The sequence below is a fragment of the Eschrichtius robustus genome, chromosome 10 (assembly GCF_028021215.1).
Source record: "Eschrichtius robustus isolate mEscRob2 chromosome 10, mEscRob2.pri, whole genome shotgun sequence".
Lineage (NCBI taxonomy): Eukaryota > Metazoa > Chordata > Mammalia > Artiodactyla > Eschrichtiidae > Eschrichtius > Eschrichtius robustus.
Window position 1 is genome coordinate 70,063,897 of NC_090833.1, and position 22,878 is coordinate 70,086,774.

Genomic DNA, 22,878 nt, shown 5'->3' on the forward strand with positions numbered 1-22,878 from the left:
AAGAGAGGCCGCGATGGTGAGAGGCCCGCGCACCGCGATGAAGAGTGGTCCCCACTTGCCGCAACTAGAGAAAGCCCTCGCACAGAAACAAAGACTCAACACAGTCATAAATAAATAAATAAATATAAAAAAAAAAAAAGAGAGAAGCATTATATTGCTGAGGGGTTACAAAGAATGCAGACCTGAGCATTTCTTTATGAAGTTAAAAGCATTCTGGGGATAGCACAATATATGTGGGATAGAGGAAGGAGAGGAGGATGAGTGAGTGAATCCAGCACAGTACCTGGCATGAAGTAAGTGCTCAGTCAGTTATAATCCATATTATTATTATTTTTATCATCATTATCATTATCGTCATTATTGTGATAGGCATACCCACTTTAGTTTGTAATACTGCTATGACCAATCATCTTCTGATCTCAAATCGCTGGCTTTACTGATGATCTCAATAAGGTAAGTCAGTTCTTTTCACTATTATTATCGACTTGAGTTTTTGCCAATTCAGACAATAGGTTTTGTGATTCAGGGAGAATAAAATTTGTTAAGGAGTGTCTTCTTTTTTGGGTAGTAATACCAAAAATGAGCCTGAAGGTACAGCAGAAATGATGAAGATGCAAATCTTTGAACAAAAGCATATGGTATTATTAGTTGAGGGTCAACGTTTGATAGGCACAAGAGTAAAGGAAAACATTAATGTTTTTGTTCAGGCAAAAGACCTTGGAGTAGTAATATAGTTCTTTGGCTTTAATCTTGTGTCTAAACTGTCATTTCTTGTAGGCCATATCAGCATGGTGCAGATATGTTGGCAGCTATTTCCCAGATGTTGAATGAATGCACTAAGCCTGACCAAGCTACTCCAGCAGCCTTGGTGTTACAAGGTCTTCATGCACTCTGCCAGGCTGAGGTGGGCTTTTTTGAGTTGTTTTGTATAATTTCGAAGAAAATAATTTACAAGCCATTGTAGTTACAAGGATGTAGGAGATTTTTTGTTCAGAAGAGTGAAATAAGACAGTCTACTTTACAAATTCTTTGTAGAGTGGAGTCTTGAAACATGTAGACTTTTTCTAGAGGCTAAAGAAAACCAGACTTTAGATTCTTCTTGTTGTTATTTATTTTTGTTAATATAGAAGGAGAAGTATGCTTATAGGAGAACTCTTGAGTATATTTGCTTCTTTGTTTCGTGATTAGAGAGCCTTAGAAGCAGAGGAGGTAAGGAAATCAGCATGGGCCAGTGGCAGTTTTATAGCCAGCAAAAACTTTTGTTGGCTTGAAGATTGGCAAAGGATCCTTTCTTTCCTAATGATCAGACTGGGTAGGATGGACTGATATTAGAACCGAGTCTCTAAATCATCTTCTGAACTTCAGACTGCTCCCAAAACTATAGCACAGCAGAGGAAATCTTTAATCTTTTGGAGAAATGTGGTAATTACATCAAAGATCATTCATTGACCTAACAGAAGTTTTTTATGTAAAAAAATTTTTTATGCAGCCTTGTAAGCTGCTTTATTATTGTTTTTTAATGGAAGTATATTTGATTTATAATATCATATTAGTTTCAGGTGTACAACATATTAATTCAATACTTTTATAGATTATACTACCTTTAAGTTATTAAAAAAATAATGGCTATATTTCCCTGTGCTGTACAATATATCCTTGTTGCTTATTTATTTTATGCATAGTATTTTGTGTCTCTTAATACCATAGCCCTACCTCCCCCCTCCTCCCTTCCTTCTCCCCACTGGTAATCACTACTTTGTTCTCTGTATCTGTGAGTCTGTTTCTGTTTCGTTATATACAGTCATTTGTTTTATCTTTTAGATTCCACAGATAAGTGATAACATAGAGTATTTATCTTTCTGTGTCTGACTTATTTTACTAGGCATAATATTCTGTAGGTTCATACACATTGTTGCAAATTACAGAATTTCATTCTTTTTTATGGCTGAGTAATATTCCATTATGTATGTTTGGAATACACACACACACACACACACACACACACACATCATCTTTATCCATTCATCTGTTAATTTAGAGGAAAGTCTTTCAGCTTTTCATCATTTCACCATTGAGTGTGATGTTAGCTGTGGGTTTATAATAACTGACCTTTATTATGTTCAGATATGTTCCTTTTATACCAACTTTGATGAAATTTTCTATCATGAATGGATATTGAATTTTGTCACATGCTTTTTCTGTGTCTATAGAGATAATCATGTGATTTTTTTTAAAAATTGGGGAATAGTTGCTTTACAATGTTGTGTTAGTTTCTGCTGTACAACGAAGTGAATCAACTATATGCATACATATATTCTCTCCCTCTTGGGCCTCCCTCCCCCCCCATCCCACCCATCTAGGTCACCACGGAGAACCGAGCTGAGCTCCCAGTGCTATACAGCAGGTTCCCACTAGCTGTCTATTTTACACATGGTAGTGTATATATGTCAATCCTAATCTCCCAATTCATCCCACCATCCCTTCCTGTGTCCACATGTCTGATCTCTACCGCTGCATCTCTATTCCTGCCCTACAAAATGGTTCATCTGTATCATTCTTCTAGATTCCACATATATGCATTAATATACAATATTCATTTTTCTCTTTCTGATTTATGTCACTCTGTATGACAGACTCTAGGTCCATCCACATCTCTACAAATGACCCATTTTTGTTCCTTTTTATATCTGAGTAATATTCCATTGTACATATGTACCACATCTTCTTTATCCATTCATCTGTCAATGAACATTTACATTGCTTCCATGTCCTGGCTATTGTAAATAGTGCTGCAATGAACATTGGGGTACATGTGTCTTTTTGAATTATGGTTTTCTCAGGGTATATGCCCAGTAGTGGGATTGCTGGGTCATATGGTAGTTCTATTTTTTGTTTTTTAAGGAACCTCCATACTGCTCTACATAGTGGCTGTATCAATTTACATTCCCACCAACAGTGCAAGAGGGTTCCCTTTTATCCACACCCTCATTGTTTGTAGATTTTTGATGCTGGCCATTCTGACCGGTGTGAAGTGATACCTCATTGTAGTTTCGGTTTCCATTTCTCTAATAATTAGTGATATTGAGCATCTTTTCATGTGCCTCTTGGCCATCTGTATGTCTTCTTTGGAGAAATGTCTATTTAGGTCTTCCACCCATTTTTTGATTGGGTTGTTTGTTTTTTTGATGTTGAGCTGCATGAGCTGTTTGTATATTTTGGAGATTAATCCCTTGTCAGTTGCTTTGTTTGCAAATATTTTCTCCCATTCTGAGGGTTGTCTTTTCATCTCATTTATGGTTTTCTTTGCTGTGCAAAAGCTTTTAAGTTTCATTAGGTCCCGTTTGTTTATTTTTGTTTTTCTTTTCATTACTCTAGGAGGTGGGTCAAAAAAGATCTTGTTGCGATTTATGTCAAAGAGTGTTTTTCCTATGTTTTCCTCTAAGAGTTTTATAGTGTCTGCTCTTAACATTTAGGTCTTTAATCCATTTGATTTTATTTTTGTGTATGGTGTTAGGTAATGTTCTAATTTCATTCTTTTCCATGTAGCTGTCCAGTTTTTCCAGCACCACTTATTGAAAAGACTGTCTTTTCTTCATTGTATATTCTTGCCTCCTTTGTCACAGATTAGGTGACCATAGGTGCGTGGGTTTATCTCTAGGCTTTCTATCCTGCACCATTGATCTATATGTCTGTTTTTGTGCCAGTGCCATACTATTTTGATTACTATAGCTTTGTAGTGTAGTCTGAAGTCAGGGAGCTTGATTCCTCCAGCTCCATTTTTCTTTCTCAAGATTGCTTTGGCTATTTGGGTCTTTTGTGTTTCCATACAAATTGTAAAATTTTTTGTTCTAATTCTATGAAAAATGCCATTGATAATTTGATAGGGATTGCACTGAATCTGTAGATTGCTTTGGATAGTACAGTCATTTTCACAATATTGCGTCTTCCAATCCAAAAACATGGTATATCTCTCCGTCTGTTTGTGTCATCTTTGATTTCTTACATCAGTGTTTTATATATAGATTTGGATTTTTAATATTTCTTTTTCTTCTGTGATTGCCATGGCCAGGACTGCCAAAACTATGTTGAATAATAGTGGCGAGAGCAGACATCCTTTTCTTGTGCCTGATCTTAGAGGGAATTCTTTCAGTTTTTCACCATTGAGAATGATGTTTGCTGTGGTTTTGTTGTGTATGGCCTTTATTATGTTCAGGTAGATTCCCTCTATGCCCGCTTTCTGGAGAGTGTATATCATAAATGGGTGCTGAATTTTTCAAAAACTTTTTCTGCATCTACTGAGATGATCATATGGTTTTTATTCTTTAATTTATTAATATGGTGTATCACATTGATTGATTGCGTATATTGAAGAATCCTTGCATCCCTGGGATAAATCCCACTCGATCATGGTGTATGATCCTTTAAATGTGTTGTTGGATTCTGTTTGCTAGTATTTTGTTGAGGATTTTTGTGTCTATGTTCTTCAGTGATATTGGTCTGTAATTTTCTATTTTTGTGATGTCTTTGTCTGGTTTTGGTATCAGGGTGATGGTTGCCTCGTAGAATGAGTTTGGGAGTGTTCCTCCCTTTGCTATATTTTGGAAGAGTTTGAGAAGGATAGGTGTTAGCACTTCTCTAAATGTTTGATAGAATTCGCCTGTGAAGCCATCTGGTCCTGGTCTTTTGTTTGTTGGAAGATTTTTAATCACGATTTCAATTTCATTACTTGTGACTGGTCTGTTTATAGTTTCTGTTTCTTCCTGGTTCATTCTTGGAAGATTGTACCTTTCCACGAATTTGCCCATTTCTTCCAGGTTGTCCATTTTATTAGCATATAGTTGCTTGTAGTCGTCTGTTATGATCCTTTGTATTTCTGTGGTGTCAGTTGTAATTTCTCCTGTTTCATGTCTGATTTTATTGATTTGTATCCTCTCCCTTTTTTTCTTGATTGGTCTGGTTAAAGGTTTATCAATTTTGTTTATCTTCTCAAAGAACCAGCTTTTAGTTTCATTGATTTTTGCTATTGTTTTCTTTGTTTCTATTTCATTTATTTCTACTTTGATTTTTATGACTTCTTTCCTCCTACTAATTTTGGGTTTTGTTTGTTCTTCTTTGTCTTCTTGCTTTAGGTGTAAGGTTAGATTGTTTATTTTAAATTTTTCTTGTTTCTTGAGGTAGGATTGTATTGCTATAAACTTCTCTCTTAGTACTGCTTTTGCTGCATCCCGTAGGTTTTGGGTCATCATGTTTTCATTGTCCTTTGTTTCTTTGGATTTTTTGATTTCCTCTTTGATTTCTTCAATGATCTCTTGGTTATTTAGTAGTGTATTGTTTAGCCTCAATGTGTCTGTATTTTTTTACAGTTTTTTTTCCTGTAATTGATTTTTAATCTCATAGTGTTGGTCAGAAAAGATACTTGAAACGATTTCAATTTTCTTAAATTTACTGAGGCTTGATTTGTGACCCAGGATGTGATCTGTCCTGGAGAATGTTCTGTGTGCACTTGAGTAGGAAGTGTATTCTGCCACTTTCTGGTGGAGTGTCCTGTAAGTATCAATTAAGTCTATTTGGTCTGTTGTGTCATTTAAAGTTTGTGTCTCCTTATTACTTTTCTGTCTGGATGATCTGTCCATTGGTGGTAGTGGGTGTTAAAGTCCCCCACTATTATTGTGTTAATGTCAATTTCTCCTTTTATGGGTGTTAGCAGTTGCCTTATGTATTGAGGCGGTCCTGTGTTGGGTGCATAAATATTTATAATTGTTATATCTTTTTCTTGGATTGATCCCTTGATCATTATGTAGTGTCCTTGCTTGTCTCTTGTAACATTCTTTATTTTTTATTTATTTATTTTTTTTTAAAATTTTTTTAAATTTTATTTATTTATTTATTTATGGCTGCGTTGAGTCTTCGTTTCTGTGCGAGGGCTTTGTCCAGTTGTGGCAAGTGGGGGCCTCTCTTCATCGCGGTGCGCGGGCCTCTCACCGTCGCGGCCTCTCTTGTTGCGGAGCACAGGCTCCGGACGCGCAGGCTCAGCAGTTGTGGCTCACGGGCCCAGTCGCTCCGTGGCATGTGGGATCTTCCCAGACCAGGGCTCGAACCCGTGTCCCCTGCATTGGCAGGCAGACTCTCAACCACTGCGCCACCAGGGAGGCCCTAACATTCTTTATTTTAAAGTCTATTTTATCTGATACGAGCATTGCTACTCCAGGTTTCTTTTGATTTCCATTTGCATGGAGTATCTTTTTCCATTCCCTCACTTTCAGTCCCTGGGTCTGAAGTTGGTCTCGTGTAGGCAACATATATACTGGTCGTGCTTTTGTATCCATTCAGCCAGTCTGTGTCTTTTTGTTGGAGCATTTCATCCATTTACAGTCAAGGTTATTATCAATATGTATGTTCCTATTACCATTTTCTTAATTGATTTGGGTTTGTTTTTGTGGGTCTTTTTCTTCTCTTGTGTTTCCTGTGTAGAGAAGTTCCTTTAGCAATTGTAAAGCTGGTTTGGTGGTGCTGAATTTTCTTAGCTTTTGCTTGTCTGTAAAGCTTTTGGTTTCTCTGTTGAATCTGAATGAGATCCTTGCTGGGTAGAGTAATCTTCGTTGTATTTTTTTCCCTTTCATCCTTTAAATATATCCTGCCACTCCCTTTTGGCCTGCAGAGTTTCTGCTGAAAAATCCACTGATGACCTTATGGGGATTCCCTTGTATGTTATTTGTTGCTTTTCCCTTGCTGCTTTTAATATTTTTTCTTTCAATTAAATTTTGGTAGTTTGATTATTATGTGTCCTGGTGTGTTTCTTCTTGGGTTTATCCTGTATGAGACTCTCTGTGCTTCTGGACTTGGGTGGCTTTTTCCTTTCCCATGTTAGGGAAGTTTTCGAATGTAATATCTTCAAATATTTTCTCAGACTCTTTCTCTTTCTCTTCTTATTCTGGGGCCCCTATAATTCGAATGTTGGTGCATTCAGTGTTGTCCCAGAGGTCTCTGAGGCTGTCCTCATTTCTTTTCATTCTTTTTTCTTTATTCTGCTCTTTGGCAGTTATTTGCACCATTCTATCTTCCAGCTCACTTATTCGTTCTTCTGCCTCAGTTTTTCTGTTATTGATTCCTTCTAGTGTATTTTTCATTTCAGTTATTGTGTTGTTCATCACAGTTTGTTCTTTAGTTCTTCTAGGTCCTTGTTAAACATTTTTTGTATTTTCTCAATCCGTGCCTCCATTCTATTTCCAAGATTCTGTATCATCATCTACTATGATTACTCTGAATTCTTTTTCAGTTAGGTTCCCTATTTCCTCTTCATTTATTTGGTCTTGTGGGATTTATCTTGCTCCTTTGTCTGTACCATATTTTTTTGTCATCTCATTTTTTTGATGGGTGCAGCTATGTTCCTGTCTGGCTGGTTGTTTGCTGTTAGGCTTCCAGCACTGGAGTTTGCAGGCAGTTGGGTGGAGCCAGGTCTTGATGTCAAGATGAGGACCTCTGGGAAAGCTCACACCAATTAATACTCCCTTGGGCCTGAAGTTCTCTGTCATTCCAGTGGCTCAGACTCGGTGCTCCCACCACTGGAGCTCCAGCCTGATGTCTGGCCTGAGAACCAAGACCCTGCAAGCCATGTGGTGTGGCAAAAAAAGAAAAAGAAATGTAACAAACCAAAAGGAGCAGAACAATAAGAAAGAATAAAAAAATAAAATAAAATTAGAAAAATAAAAATATATTAGAAAAATAAAAATAAAAATGAAGCAACAACAAAGCAAAACAGAACCTCAGCAGAAAAAAGAAAAAAAAAAAAAAAAGAGGCTAGAAGAAGCCTTGGGCGGGTGGGGCTTAATGTCAGGACCTACCTGGCTGGAAGAGGCCTTTGGGAGGCCGGGCTTAGGCTCAGGACTCATGCAGCCAGAGGAAGCCCCAGAGGGTGGAGGTTCAGGCCCAGGATCCCAGCATTCTTGCTGGGGCCCGAGTGGGCAGGCGACATGCTGGCCATGTTCCCCTCCTATCCCCTGAAGATCTCTCCTGATCCCCACTGATCCCCTCACTGGGAGTGGGCCCCTCCGAGCATGGGAATCCCTCCTATCCCACAGCTGCCCCTCAGGGGCTGGTCCCGTCCCATCTCCACTTTTCCTCCCCACCTTCCCTCCCATGTCCTCAGGACCCGCCCAGCTGGAGGGGCCCTGGAGGGCAGAGGTTCAAGCCTGGGATCCCAGCAGACTTGCTGGGGCCTGAGCAAGTTGGGGAGATGCTGGCTGCATTTCCCTCTGATCCCCCAATTCCCCAAAGGTCTCTCTCCGTCCCCGCTCATCCCGTCGCCCTGAGTGGGCCCCTCTGACAGTGGGAACCCCTCTCCTCCCCCAGCCACCCCTCAGGCATGCTGGTCCCATCCCACTTCCACTTTTCCTCCCCCCCCTTCTTCCCTCCCACGTCCTACCTGGTTGCACGGGCATTCCTCCCATCCCCTTAGGTGTCTGAGGTCCCCCACCAGCACCTGGTAGGTGCCCTAGTTTTGAGGCGACGCGAACTCCACATCTTCCTACTCCATCATCTTGACTCTGCCCCTGATCACATGATTTTTATCCTTCTCTTTGTTAATGTTGTGTTCCACATCGATTTGCGAATATTGAATTATTCTTGCATCCCTGAAATAAATCCCACTTGATCATGGTGTATGATCCTTTTTATGTATCAGTGGATTCAGTTTGCTAATAATTTTTTGAGGATTTTTTTATCTATATTCATCAAAGATATTGGCCTGAAATTGTTTTTTTTTTTGGAATGTCTTTTTCTGGTTTTGGTATTAGTGTAATGGTGGCCTCATAGAATGAATTTGTGAGTGTTCCATCCTCTTCAATTTTTTGGAATAGTTTGAGAAGGATAGGTATTAACTCTTCTTTATATGTTTGGTGGTAGAATTCCCTTGTGAAGCCATCTGATGCTGGACTTTGCTGGGAATTTTTTTTTTTTAATTATAAATTCAATTTCACTACTAGTGATCAGTCTGTTCAGATTGTCTGTTTCTTTCTGATTCAGCCTTAGCAGGTTGCATGTTTCTAGAAATTTGTTCATTTCTTCTAGGTTGTTCAATTTGTTGACATATAATTATTCATATGTCGTATGTCCCTTATGATTTTTTGTATCTCTGTGGTATCGGTTGTTATTTCTCCTCTTCAATTCTTATTTTGTTTTTTTCCTCTCTCATTTCTTCTTGATGAGCCTGGCTAAAGTTTATCAGTTTTGCTCGTCTTTTCAAAAAACCAGCTCTTGGCTTCATTGGTTTTTTTTGTTTTGTTTTTAGGTCTCTATTTTATTTATTTCCTCTTTGATCTTTATTATTTCCTTCCTTCTGGTGACTTTGGGCTTAGTTTGTTCTTCTTTTCCTAATTCCTTTAGGTGGTAGGTTAGGTTGTTTATTTGAGATTTTTCTTGGTTTTTTGAGGAGGGCCTGTGTCACTATAAACTTCCCTCTTAGAAGTGCTTTTGCTGCATCCCATAGATTTTGGAAAATTGTGTTTCCATATTCAGTTGTCTCAAGGTATTTTCTGATTTCCTCTTTGATTTCTTCATTGACCGTTGGTTTTTTAGTAGCATGTTGTTTAGTCTCCAGGTGTTTGTTATTTTCCCAGTTTTCTTTCTGTAATTGATTTCTAGTTTCATACCACTGTGATTGGAAAAAATGCTTGATATAATTTATATCCTCTTGAATTTGTTGTGACTTGTTTTGTGGCCAGCATTTGATCTCTTCTGGAAAATGTTCCATGTGCGCTTGAAAAGAATGCATATTCTGCTGCTTTGGGATGGAATGTCCTGTAGATATCTATTAAGCCATCTGGTTTTTTGTGTCATTTAAGACTATGGTTGCCTTATTGATTTTCTGTCTAGATGATGTGTCCATTGATGTAAGTGGAGTGTGAAAGTTCCCTACTATTATTGTTTTTTGTCAGTTTCTCCCTTTATGTATGTTAATATTTGCTTTGTATATTTAGGTCCTACTGTATGGGTGCATATATGTTAACGAGTGTAATATCCTCTTCTTGTATTGATCCCTTTATCATTATATAATGCCCTTCTTTGTCCTTTGTTATAGACTTTGTTTTAAAAGTCTATTTTGTCTGAAATGAGTATTGCTACCCCCACTTTCTTGTCATTTCTGATTGCATGAAATATCTTTTTCTATCCCCTTACTTTCACTTTGTGTGTGTCGCTCTGAAGTGAGTGTTGTAAGCCGCGTATAGACAGGTTTTGATTTTTTATTCAATCAGCCACTGTGTCTTTTGATTGGAGCATTTAGTCCACTGACATTTAAAGTGATTACTGACAGGTATATACTTATTGCCATTTTACTGCTTGTTTTCCAGTTGTTTTTGTAGTTCTTCTCTGTTCGTTTCTTCTTCTGTTTGTTTCTTCCCTTATGGTTTGATGATTTTCCTTAGTAGTATGCTTGTGTTTCTTTCTAGTTTTTTGGTATCTATTGTAGGTTTTTGATTTGTGGTTCATGTTGACCTATAACCATATCTACTTATTTTTAACTGGTAGTCATTTAATTTTAAACATATTCTAAAAGATACACCTGTTTTTACTCCCCTCCCCTACATTTTGTGTTTTCGATGTCCTATTTTACATCTTCATTTTTTTAATTGTAGTTATAATTGCTTTTACAATTTTTTGTCTTTTAATCTTCATACTAGTTTCACATTTCATACTAGTTTCACATTTTTTGTCTTTTAATCTTCATACTGAGGATCAAGTGGTTGATCCTCAGTCCTTACTATATATTTGCCTTTCATAGTGGGATTTTTCCTTTCTTATAAATTTTTACTTCTTATTATAGCTTTTTCTTTAACTTAGAAAAGACCTTTTAACATTTCTTTAGGGTAGCTTTAGTATTGATGAATTTTTTTAGTTTTTGCTTGCCTGAGAAGTTTGTTTTTATTTCAGCTTTAATTCTGAATGATAATCTTGCTCGGTAGAGTATCCTAGGTTGCAGGTTTTTCCCTTTAAGTGCTTTGAATATATCATGCCACTCCCTCTGGCCTGCAAAGTTTCTGCAGAGTAATCAGCTGATAGCCTTATGGGGGTTCCCTTGTATATGACTCTTTGTTTTTCTCTTGCTGCCTTTAAAATTCTCTTTTTACAGACTTCCCTAGCAGTCCAGTGGTTAAGACTCTGAGCTTCCACTGTGGGGACATGGGTTTGATCCCTGGTCGGGGAACTAAGATCCCGCATAACACTTGGCATGGCCAAAAAAAAAATTCTCTTTATTTTCTACTTTTGCCATTTTAGTTATGATATATCTTGGTGTGTGTCTCTTTGGGTTCATGTTGTTTGGATTCCCTCTGTGCTTCCTGTATCTGGATATCTGTTTCCTTGTTCAGGTTTGGGACTTTTTCAGCCATAATTTCATCAAAAACATTTTCAACCCCCTTTCTCTCCCCTCTCCTTCTGAAACGACTATAATGCCAATGTTGGTATGCTTCATGTTTTTCCAGAAATCTCTTAAACTGTTCTCATTTTTTAACGTTTATTTTTCTTTTTGCTGTTCTGATTGGGTAATATCCATTATTCTATCTTCCAGATCATTTATGTTCTTCTGTATCACATAGTCTGCTATTCAGTGTGTTCTTCATTTCAGTTACTGTATTCTTCAGTTCTGATTGGTTCTTTTTGTATATTTTCTAGTTCCTTGTTAAAATTCTCACTGTGTTCATCTATTCTTTTCCCTAATTTAGTTAGCATTCTTATTACTAATACTTTGAATTCTTTATCTTGTAAAGTGTTTATTTCTATTTCATTATTTATTTTCCCAGGGGTTTTCTCTTGTTCTTTCAATCAAGACTAGTTCCTCTATCTTCTTACTTTGCTTAACTTTCTCTGTCTCTGTGAAATTAGATGAAACAGTTACCTATTGCAGTCTTGAAGAGGTTTCCTTATGTGGGAGTGTCTCTCTACAGTCTGTGTGTGCCCAGTGCCTTTGGTGGGAGAGATGGATTTGACATGAACAAAAGCCATGCATTTCCTCAGGGTATTCTGACAGTTATCATCTAGCAGGAAGTAGGGTTGGAGATGGAGGAACCAGGGCCAGAGCCAAGTGTGAGGTGTGGCTTCCCCTCTGCTCACTGGCCATTAGCACCCTATCAGGGGCAGGGTCAGGTCCAAAGTTGATGGAGTGGAAGCCCTGAGGTTCGGGTCCAAGCTGTCTCTGTTCCCTTAAATGTGTTTGTCTCCCACTCCCAGCACTGTACCCTTGCCCCAGAGAGGAGGCCTCTTTGAGCCTTATTTCCTCAAATGAGGATAAAATGGGATTACAAACAAAAGAGACCTAGCATAATGTCTACCCACGTAGGTGTTCTTTAAATATCAAACTTGTTCCTGAAAAATTGGTTATAGTCAATGCCCTCAAGGAGGGTCTACGTAGTCTTTTTAATCTCTCCTCTAAAACTCACATAATATATGATAGTGACTTAGTTTCTTTTTCCAGATGGTATCCTAACCCTTCACTGCTAAACCTTTTGGTACTTTTTTCTATATTTAAAGGAGACCACTTGGGATTGTTGCATATGTAGCCCCAAATCCATTCCCTCAATCCAAACCACTACTCATAAAGATAATTCTGAGCCCACTATCAGACTATCTTATAGTCTGAATCCATTCAGGAGGCTATAACAATAACATAATCTGAGTGTCTTATTAACATCAATTATTTATTTCTCACAGTTCTGGAGGCTGGGAAGTCCATGATCAAGGCGCTGGCCCTTTCACTGTCTGGTGAGGGCCTACTTCCTGGTTCATAGCCAGCTTCTTCCTTATAGACAACTGTCTTCTCACTGTAATTTCACATAGCCAGAGGGGCAAGGTAGCTCTCTGTAGTCTGCTTATAATCCCTGGCATGAAGGCTCTACCCTCATGACCTAATCTCCTTCCGAAGACCCTATCTCCTAATACCACCACCTTGGGGATTAGGATTTCAACATATGAATTTAGGGGTGTGGGTACAAACATTCATTCTATAGCAACTACCTTCTTATGTTCCATTGTCCTCTAGAGGAATTGAGGCATCATGTCTAAGTATTTTATTTAATAAAGCCTGTGTCTTAATTGGTACCTCAATACTCCTTTCCTTTGCTTGGTTAAAGGCATTTTTCTTTCTTATTGTGTTTCTCTCTTCCCACCCCCTCTCTCTTTTAATGTTATAAAATCCGAATCCCTTATAATATTTTTATCAAAATTCACTTTTAAGAAACTTCAACTGAAATGTTGCAAATGAGATAAGAATTTAATACGTTGTCCTTCTAACAAACAGATACTAGCCTCTTTAAATCCTTTTTGTAATAAGATGGGCATTCATAAGTCAAAAACCAATACCAGTAATCAGTTAACTTCATTTTATTACAAAGAATACTTATTTCTTTATCCCTTCTTTTTCATCTCTCTTTCTTGTCTAGGGGATGAACCCACTATTTTATTGTTGCTTACTAGTCGTGAATAAGTGTTATTTACCATGTTTTCATTATAGATATTACAAATGTCTGGAGTTGTGGAATTTGTTGAAGCTGACTGCATCACTGTTAATTTTGGCTATAAAAATATTCTTTTTTTATGTCTGGTAATGAATAACTTTATGTTCATCTAAATAAGTAGAAATAATCTAGTCCCCCTTGATGGACCTTGCTTAAGCCTTTCCAAGCTTTTTGTGTGTGTATTCTTTATTTGTGGAGCTGCTGCTGTTGTGTCCTGTGATGTGTGTTTAAGTTGTAAAATATACTCAATTTGGTGGCCCTTGCCAGTCCACATTTAGTAATTTTGGGCTAATCTTTTGGTTTTTTGCCAGCATGCTATCTACAGAAGCCAGGCTACCTTCTATGAAGCTATTTATTCTGTCTTCTAATTGATATCATGTGTGAAGCACTGATGGCTGCCAAGAGTTTCAAGAATGAAAATATTCAGCATAGTTATAAGTCTTCTTCCCAGAAACATTTGGAAGAGATTTCTCTATTTCTCTGTAGATCCTTGACTATCAAGTATAATTAAGAATATAGAAAGACAGCCTAAAACAGTGAAATTTTAAAAACCAAAAAGAATAAGAGTAAATTGAATAACCCTATGTTTAAGAAAATATTTACCTCAGTTGGAAAACCATCCAAAATTAGCTTTTACTGGGCTTTCCCATCCTTGCCTTTGTATTATGAGTTGAGCTCTTTTTCCTAAGGTTGACAATGGACTCTTCACTTTTGAAAGTCATCATCATGAAATTCATTTGGGCTTGGTAGGATCAGATTAAGCCTACAATTACTACTGCTTAATCATTAATCATGGTCTCCAGTGAGAGATTGAAAGGATGGATTCCATCTGAATGAAGACAATATATTGTCTTTTGTATCTGGCTTCTTTCACTTAACATATTTATAAGGTTCATCGGTGTTATAGCATGTATCAATACTTCATTTCTTTTTATGGTCGAATAATATTTAATATGACTATCTTACATTTTATTTATCCATTCATCCGTTGATGGACATTTGGATTTTTGCTGCTTTCTGGTTATTATGAATAATCCTGCTAGAATATTTGTGTACAGGTTATTGCACGGACATATGTTTTCATTTTTGAGGGATATACACCAGGAATAAAATTGCTGGATTATATGGTTACTCTGTGTTTAACTGTTTAAGGAACTTCCAGAACTGTTTTCCAAAGTGGCTGTGCCATTTTACATTCACACCAGCAGTGAGTGAAGGTTCTAATTTCTCCCCATCTTCAGCAACACTTGTTATCTGCTTTTTTTTCTAACTGTAACCTTCCTAGTGAGTGTGAAGTGGTATCTCATGTGGCTTTGATTTGCATTTCCCTGATGACTAGGGATATTGAGCATCTTTTCCTGTGTTTATTGGCCACTTGTGTATCTTTTTGGAGCAATGTCTATTCAGATCCTTTGCATATTCTCTTCTCCATTGCTTTTAACTTCCCTGGTCAGCCAAGTTATATTTCATTCCTATAGGAATGATTAGTAAAACAATTTTGTCTTCTTGCTTCTAAGTAAAGGATACTGGGAAATCGTGAACACTTTTATGGGCCTTTTACTACAAAGAGAGCTTATCAAGCCATATGAAATATCAGAGAAAGACACATATGTTTTACTTAGCTATTTTGTCCACATATGACATTTTCTTTGTTTTTATGTGAAATTAGCAGAGTGCTTTTAGCTGGGAAACTATTAGAGATATTTTAATAATAGTAGTAGTAAGCATCTATTGATTCATTGAGTGCTTTCTATATAGTAAGCACTATATACTACAATTGTTATATTTATTATATGATTTAATCTTACTGAAAAGAAGCTCACTATGTGATAAGGTACTGTTCTCTTCTGGGAGGCTGACAGAGGTTAAATAATTGCCCAAAGTCATCCAGCTAAAATGTGGTAGGGCCAGGATTCGAACACAGGTGTGCCTGAATTCAAAGACTATGTGTTAATTACTATTTTTTTAAACACAGCTTTATTGAGATATAATTCATATACTATCACTCTATGTTTTTGCTAGTCATGTTTGTGTTCAGTTGACCTTGTCATGCTGTGATATTAAATGGATAAATCTTTTTGTGAGCATTAAATTTGTGCTCTTTCCCTCGTACTTGTGTATTTCCTTTGCAATATGTTAATGCATAAGATTTTAAATTATTTAGGCTTTGCATAGAGATCCTAATGAAAAAGCTATTTGAGCCAAAATAGATTAATTTTTAGTGTTTTATGGGCTATTGTTAAATTTTATATTTTAAAGCTGTATTGAAGTGTTTCTGTCCTACTTTTAAAGACATTAGGTTTTTATAGCATCACATTTACTTCGGATAATGAAAAAAAAAGTATCCCATATCAACGTCTCACAAAACCATTTTGATTTTTCCATTTTCCTTCCCATTGTATTTTCTTTACACATACATATTTTACACTTTCCATCTTCTCAATTTACTTACATTTTACTAGAAAGATTTTTGATGAGGCTACAGGTTTTAATGGCTTAATTATTTTCCATTGAGTGAAAGTATCATATGTAATCAAATAATTCATTTTAGATTGGATTTTAAACTTGCTTCCCATTTTTCTCTCTTTATAATTAGTCTAAGAACTAATTACATATGTAAAGTTTTTCCTTTCTTTTGGATTATTTTCTTGAACTAAATATTTTAGAGTTTTATGGATTTTTTATGATCTTATTAAATAGTTAGCTTACTTTTTAAGTAACTATCCATGTTTACTCGAGCATGCGAGAGAAAGGTGTAATGTAGCAATTTGTACCCAGGTTTCTGGCAGTATTATTTGTTACTAGAGAGAACAATTCAGTTATATCATCACTTCATTGAGTCTAGGGCAGCCTTTATTCTTGTTATGATCATTCTGCTTGTTACCAGGAGCTCAGGGTCCCTTTTACCCAAAGATTACAAGGAAAGAAAAGGTCTAAAATGAATATTCTTTCCTCACAGTGAATTTGTCCCATGTAGGCTTCGCTTTGGGGCTTTGGAGAACTATTAATTAAAGAGGGGCGGAAGTGGTTTAATCCATTATAGACTTCCAGGTATAAGTTGTAAAAAGTTAAATATATATTTTTACTAATTTTATTCTTAAATCATTGATGTATTGTTATTAAGAGTGCTTTTAAAAGACGTTTTTGAAATTCATCTTGTTGACTAGAGATCATATTTAAATCCATACTTTTTATTTTACACTTCTAAGAAAATGTTGTCATTGTTTTGCTTTGTGGCTTTATGGGTTGTAAGTGTAAAAGGGATCCTGTTTATCTCATAATTTCATAAAGTTTGTTGCCTGTTCCAGAAGATGTTCAAATAGAAGGGTTGGCAGCCTTTCAGCAGTGTTCTGCCAAGTTGTCGTTTATTCATTCTCTGATGAGTAGACGTGGTGAGGAGAGCAAGGGAAAAGAAGATGGCACAGCTTCCCCCCAAGCCTGTGTCCACTGCAGCGCATATGTTGGGCAAGAATTCCCTAGGCAGGACACCAAAAACATCACCTTTAAAATAAAAATACTGAAAACTGAAGCCAGGCTGTGCAAGGCTCTCTGGATATAAAGATTTATGAGACATTTTCAGCCTTCTAGGAGCTCACAGCCTAAGTAGGGGAGAGCACTGTGTTAAGTACACTAAATGTATTGATACTTGAAATTCAGAAATAGTGCAGAGGAGAGATACAGCATCAAAGGAATACTTCTCTAAATTTTAAGCAGCAACATCAGGTGGCAGAGGGAAAGAATGTTTAGGACTAGAAGAAAGAGGCTCTACGGATCACTAGTATCTTTAGTTTTTCTTTCTTTTTATGAAAACAGTTGTATTGAGCTATAATTCACATGTTATCCAACTCACCCATTTATAGCGTAAAATTCAGTCACTTTTTGAATATTCTGAGTTGTGCATCCATCATCACAATCACTTTTAGAACATTTTTATTACCCCAAAAAGAAACTTCACACCTTCCATACCCCCATGCCCCGCCCCCCAGCCACAGGGAGCCACTAATCTAATTTCTGTCTGTATAGATTTGTCTATTCTGGACATTTCATGTAAACAAAGTCATGCAATATGTGGCCTTTTGTGACTGGCTTTTTAAAAAATATTTATTTAATTAATATTTTTGGCTTTGTCGGGTCTTAGTTGCGGCATGCGGGATCTTTTGTTGTGGTGCGCGGTCTCTTCATTGCAACGTGCGGGCTTCCCTCTAGTTGTGGTGGTGGGTTTTCTATCTCTAGTTGTGGCGCACGGGCTCCAGGGCACGCAGGCTCTGTAGTTTGTGGCATGCGAGCTCTCTAGTTGAGGTGTGCGAGCTTCTTAGTTGTGGTATTCTGGCTTAGTTGCCCTGTGGCATGTGGGATCTTAGTTCCCTGACCAGGGGTCAAACCCATGTCCCCTGCATTGGAAGGTGGATTCTTTACCACTGGACCATGAGGGAAGTCTCTGTGACTGGCTTTCTACTTAGCATAATGTTTTCAAGATTCATCCATGTTGTAGCATGTATCAATATTTCATTCCTTTTTATAGGTAAGTAATATTGCACTGTATGGCTACACCACATTTTATCTATCCATTCATCAGTTGATGGACATTTGGGTTGTTTCCACTTTTTGGCTATTATGAATAATGCTGCTATGAACATTCATGTTCAAGTTCTAGTGTGAACATATGTTTCATTTTTCTTGGGTATATATCTAAGAGTGAAATTGCTGGATCATATCACTCTTATGTTTAAACATTTTAGTAGCTGCCAACCTATTTTCCAAAGCAGCTGTACTGTTTTATATCCCATTAATGTATATCTTTTCTTCTGCTCTCCCCAAATAATGCATATACTCCTAGGTAGGCACTGCCACTGAAGTATTATTAGCTGTTACCTTCATTCTTACTAGAATTGCATAATGTGGATAGTCACTGAAGAATAAGAATACCGTAGAATATATTCTGTCATTTAGGAGGCTAGCTGGGAAAGAGGAAACAGGAGCTGCCCTAACCAACTTTTTCTTTCTGTCTCTGGGGCATTGTTGCCTTGCCACTTGAAATGATTTTGTCATCTGTCTTTGGTAGATTGCCTGTCCTTGTCTTAATAGGTATCATCTTTGACCAGTAATCAGTAACAATTCTGAATGGTTTAATGTTTACCATACTAGGGATGTTTGTCTTTATAAAAACCACTAACATTTATATAAATCAAAGTTTGAAAACTTATGGCCTATATTCTTTGATTATCATAGGATTAATATTTTACATTAATTCTAATATGAATTAAAAATAAAAATACAGGTATCTACCCTCTCTTGATAAGAGAGGAAGATCTTACAGATCTTCTGGCCTGCTTTTCCACGTGGGCTGGATGACTTGGTACTAAGTAACATTTAACAGCCTCCTTCAGAGGAGTGTGCACTCTAATTTGCAGCACTTTCCTTGGCTTTTAGATTTACCTTATCTGCCTGACCCAGGTAGGCGTTGCAAGTGCGTCCCTTATTTTAATGTTACAAATAACTTTATATAAATAATCTCAGTTTGTCTGTGCAACAACTCTCCCTTCTTCTTTCCAAACCACTCTTCAAAAAGGATGTCATATGATTGGCTAGTAAACATGGAAAAATGTCAACATTGTTGGTCGTTGGGAAACATATATACCAATGAAATCACTAATCTTAAAAAGAGTGACAATACCAACCATTGGAGAAAGTATGAAGTAATTTGATATCTCATACATTACTGTCAGGGATATAAAATGATACAACCACTATGAGAAAGTATTTGGTAGTTTCTTAAAAAGATGAACATAAACCTACCTTATGATCCAACATTTCCACTTCTAGATACTTACCTGAGTTAAATGAAAACATGTCCACAAAAAGACTTGTACAAGAGTGTTCATTTCAGCTTTATTGATTATAGCATATTTGGAAACAACCCAAATGGGTATTGTATTTGTACAGCGGGATGCTATTCAGCGATAAAAAGGAACGGACCACTGCCACTTGCAGCAAGATGGCTGATCCCAAAAGCATGCTCGGTGAAAGAAGCCAGTCACAAAAAGTCTATACATCTCATTTTTATGAAATTCAAGGTTAGGCAGAATTTATCTGTGAGGGTAGAAATCAGCATAGCAGTTGACTTGGGGTGGGGAGAAGGGTAGACGAGAAAGGGACATGAGGAAATTTTCTGGATTGTGGTCTGTGTCTGCACTGTCTAATATAAGAGCTGTTAGCCACAGAGACTAGTAAGCACTTGAACTGCAGCCAATTCAAATTATGATGTGTTGCCAGTGTAAAATATACAACAGATCGAAGCCTTAGTATGAAATAATATATAAAATATCTCATTGCTAATAGTTTTGAATCAGTTACATAAAATGATAATATTTTGGATAGATTGGGTTAAATAAAATATATTCCAATTAATTTCATCTGTCTCCCTTTACTTTTTTTAGTGTGGTTACTAGAAAATTTTCAGTTGTGTATGTGGCTCACATTATATTTTTCTTTTTTTAAAAATTTATTTATTTTATTTTTGGCTGTGTTGGGTCTTTGTTGCTGTGCGTGGGCTTTCTCTAGTTGTGGCGAGAGGGGTCTACTCTTCGTAGCGGTGCGCGGGCTTCTCTTTGCGGCGGCTTCTCTTGTTGTGGAGCACGGGCTCTAGGTGCTCGGGCTTCAGTAGTTGTGGCACGTGGGCTCAGTAGTTGTGGCTCATGGGCTTAGTTGCTCCACGGCATGTGGGATCTTCCTGGACCAGGGATCGAACCTGTGTCCCCTGCACTGGCAAGTGGATTCTTAACCACTGCGCCACCAGGGAAGTCACTGTGGCTCATATTATATTTCCATGGTCTGCATCTTGATGGGCATGGTGGTTACAATAGTGTATACATTATCAGGATTCATTGAACTGTTATATTTTAATAAAACAAAACTATAAAAGCTGCATTTTTCATGCTAGTGAATATGTTTGGCATTTGGTATCCATTATATTCTATATTGCACTTCACAATAATCTTGTGATGTAGGTGCTATTTGCTCATGAGTCTGGGAAGTCAAAGTAACATCCAGATTAACATAAATATGTGATAACATGGAGATTCGAATACTCTTTAGTTTAACTATACTTCTTGTGCTTTTCCACTCTATCATGTTGCTTTTCCACTTGTGATAAAAGTGTGAGTGTACTTTGGGAACAGTTTAAATTTTGCTCCTTCAGCCATTGATTTCTAAACCTGTGCTCTGGGTGGTGGTGAATGAGTCATAATATTTCTGAAAGATAATTCTTTAACTGAATAGGAATCTAATAGCATTGCTTCTGATGTTTCAAGGAGGAAAATGACTTCCAGTCTAAACAAATTGCCCACAGTTGGAAGAGAAACAGCTTTTGGTGTGTGCAGAAATGAAAATCAATACATTGTACTGAAAAAGAGGCCTCATTCACTTTTAAGATTTTTCTCTCTTAAGTCCTGAGATGGGAATGTGAGGCAGTGCTAGCCCTCTATTTTCTTAATCAGCTGTGAGTCTGTTGTAGCAAAAATTAATAGGCGTTGCAGGATCATGAAGAAAAGCTCTTTCATCTTTCCCAGCTCCAAGAGGGTGTTATATTTTCAAAGCGGAGTATTGTACAATTGAGCAATAGATAAGGAGGGGAGGGGCCTTTCCTGGGGATTCTTGACCGCTGGAAGAGTTCACTTCAGGCAATTTGTCACAGCAGTTATTTTTCCGGAAATACCCTATGCCAAGGTTATGTTTTGGCTATTCCATCCTCTTTTATTGATTTATTTTCTGAAATCATGGGGGAAGGTAGTTCTCCCTGCCCTCTCCCGTCATCCCAACTCTTTGTCTAGCTGCTCCTTCAGTGCACCATGGGGTGGGAATGATTTTCAGTGGGACTCATGTTTTCAGTGGGATTGGGTTTGGAAGATTTAGGGAGTTAGTGTCGTATAAAAATGACCAGTATAAATCCTGTATTTTGTTTAAGCATTTTTCAGTGTGACAAATATAATTTAATATGGAAATGTGATTCATTGTTCCACGGTAGGTTTTCTCAGCTATGTACAGTAAGGGTTCTGTAGCCTACTGTGGATTGAGTATTTATTACTTTCTGGAACCTCTTTTGTTGTTTTTATGTTTCGTTTGTGGGGACATTTGAAGGTGGATTGCCTGTTCAACCTTGCAGAGGAGTTGATTAAGTTTCGTTTGCTATGCATTAGAGAAGGAATTTGCTGGTCTTTTTGAACTGAGCTCTACATTATTTGTAGTTGGGGCATGTTTTTTGATGCCTTCAGTTCTTCCTGGGCATGAAAACGCTTTTTGTACATTTGTTGAATCTATTTCCATGCTGAGCTTTTTATGTACTATACAATGACTCTTTGCAGTTGAAAGTTGTAGTTTGGCTTTATTTTTAACTTTAAAAGGACAGCAGGAACTTGCCTTTTATTAAACATTTGTGGACATTATAACATTTACTTTGTCACGCTGTGAGTAGATTTTTAAATATGGTTTTTCATTTTCAAAATAAAGTTTTAACTGACTGTTGTAGGTTTGTATAATGGAATGCTATTCAGCACACGTGTGAAATGTGTGGGAAAATAAATATATTGGCTTTTTCTCTTTAAATAGAAAAGATTTAACTCAACTATTATTTAATTGGTTGTTTTCATTTCTTTTTACAGACAGTATTTGTAGAGTATGAAAAGTCAAGCACTAATCAAAAGAGAAAATTTTAAATTTGAGGTCTCGAAATTTTATCATTTCCTGTTTTTGCTGTTATGATTCAGTCCTCTCTCCTCTGCTGTCTGCCCTTTGCCATACCCAGATTTGCTGTGATCTTTTAGATACTTCACTGTGAACATTTTACATTCTCAACTTTTGAAGTTATGACGTTTAAGAGCTCCTTCTCCCCTCCTGTTCATTATTTTAATCCCATTTCCTGTTTAGTTTGTGTTTAAAGAATTTTTGTATGAAAAGTTTTCCGTCTTGAATTGGAATCCTGGTCTCTGAGGATTATTAACTGATGTGAGTAGTATGTGACCAAACAGGAACGCTGTTCAGGGTATCCAGCCGTGAGTTTCCGGCTCTCAGTCACAAACGCAGGGCATTCTTTCAAAGATCAAACAAGTTGGATACTAGGAGGGTTTTAATGATGCCAGTTAACATCAGAAGAGCTGGGCTCAGTGGTCGCAGATTGTGATCATCTGAATAAATGTCACTGAGCTAGAAATAATGACGTGACTAAAATCATGCTAATTGTGTGCCATTCTGCCATTCCAGTGAATCAGATGTATTGGTTTAAGCTTATACAAGGGGTGGGTTTTTCTTTGGGGGGTAAATGGGGACATGGGGTGTAGAGAGGGAATCGTTGAAGGAGGGTTGTAGATTAAATGACATT

At 37.2% G+C, this 22,878-nt stretch overlaps 1 protein-coding gene across 5 annotated transcripts in view; it reads left to right on the forward strand.

The window, feature by feature from the left end:
* FOCAD (focadhesin) overlaps positions 1-22,878 on the forward strand; it is a 311,119-nt gene that overhangs the window by 146,616 nt on the left and 141,625 nt on the right. For all 5 annotated transcript variants that reach the window (XM_068553655.1, XM_068553654.1, XM_068553656.1 and 2 more), the window contains one exon: positions 778-904. In XM_068553655.1, coding sequence (XP_068409756.1) covers positions 778-904 — 127 coding nt within the window. The remainder of the gene's footprint in view (positions 1-777; positions 905-22,878) is intronic.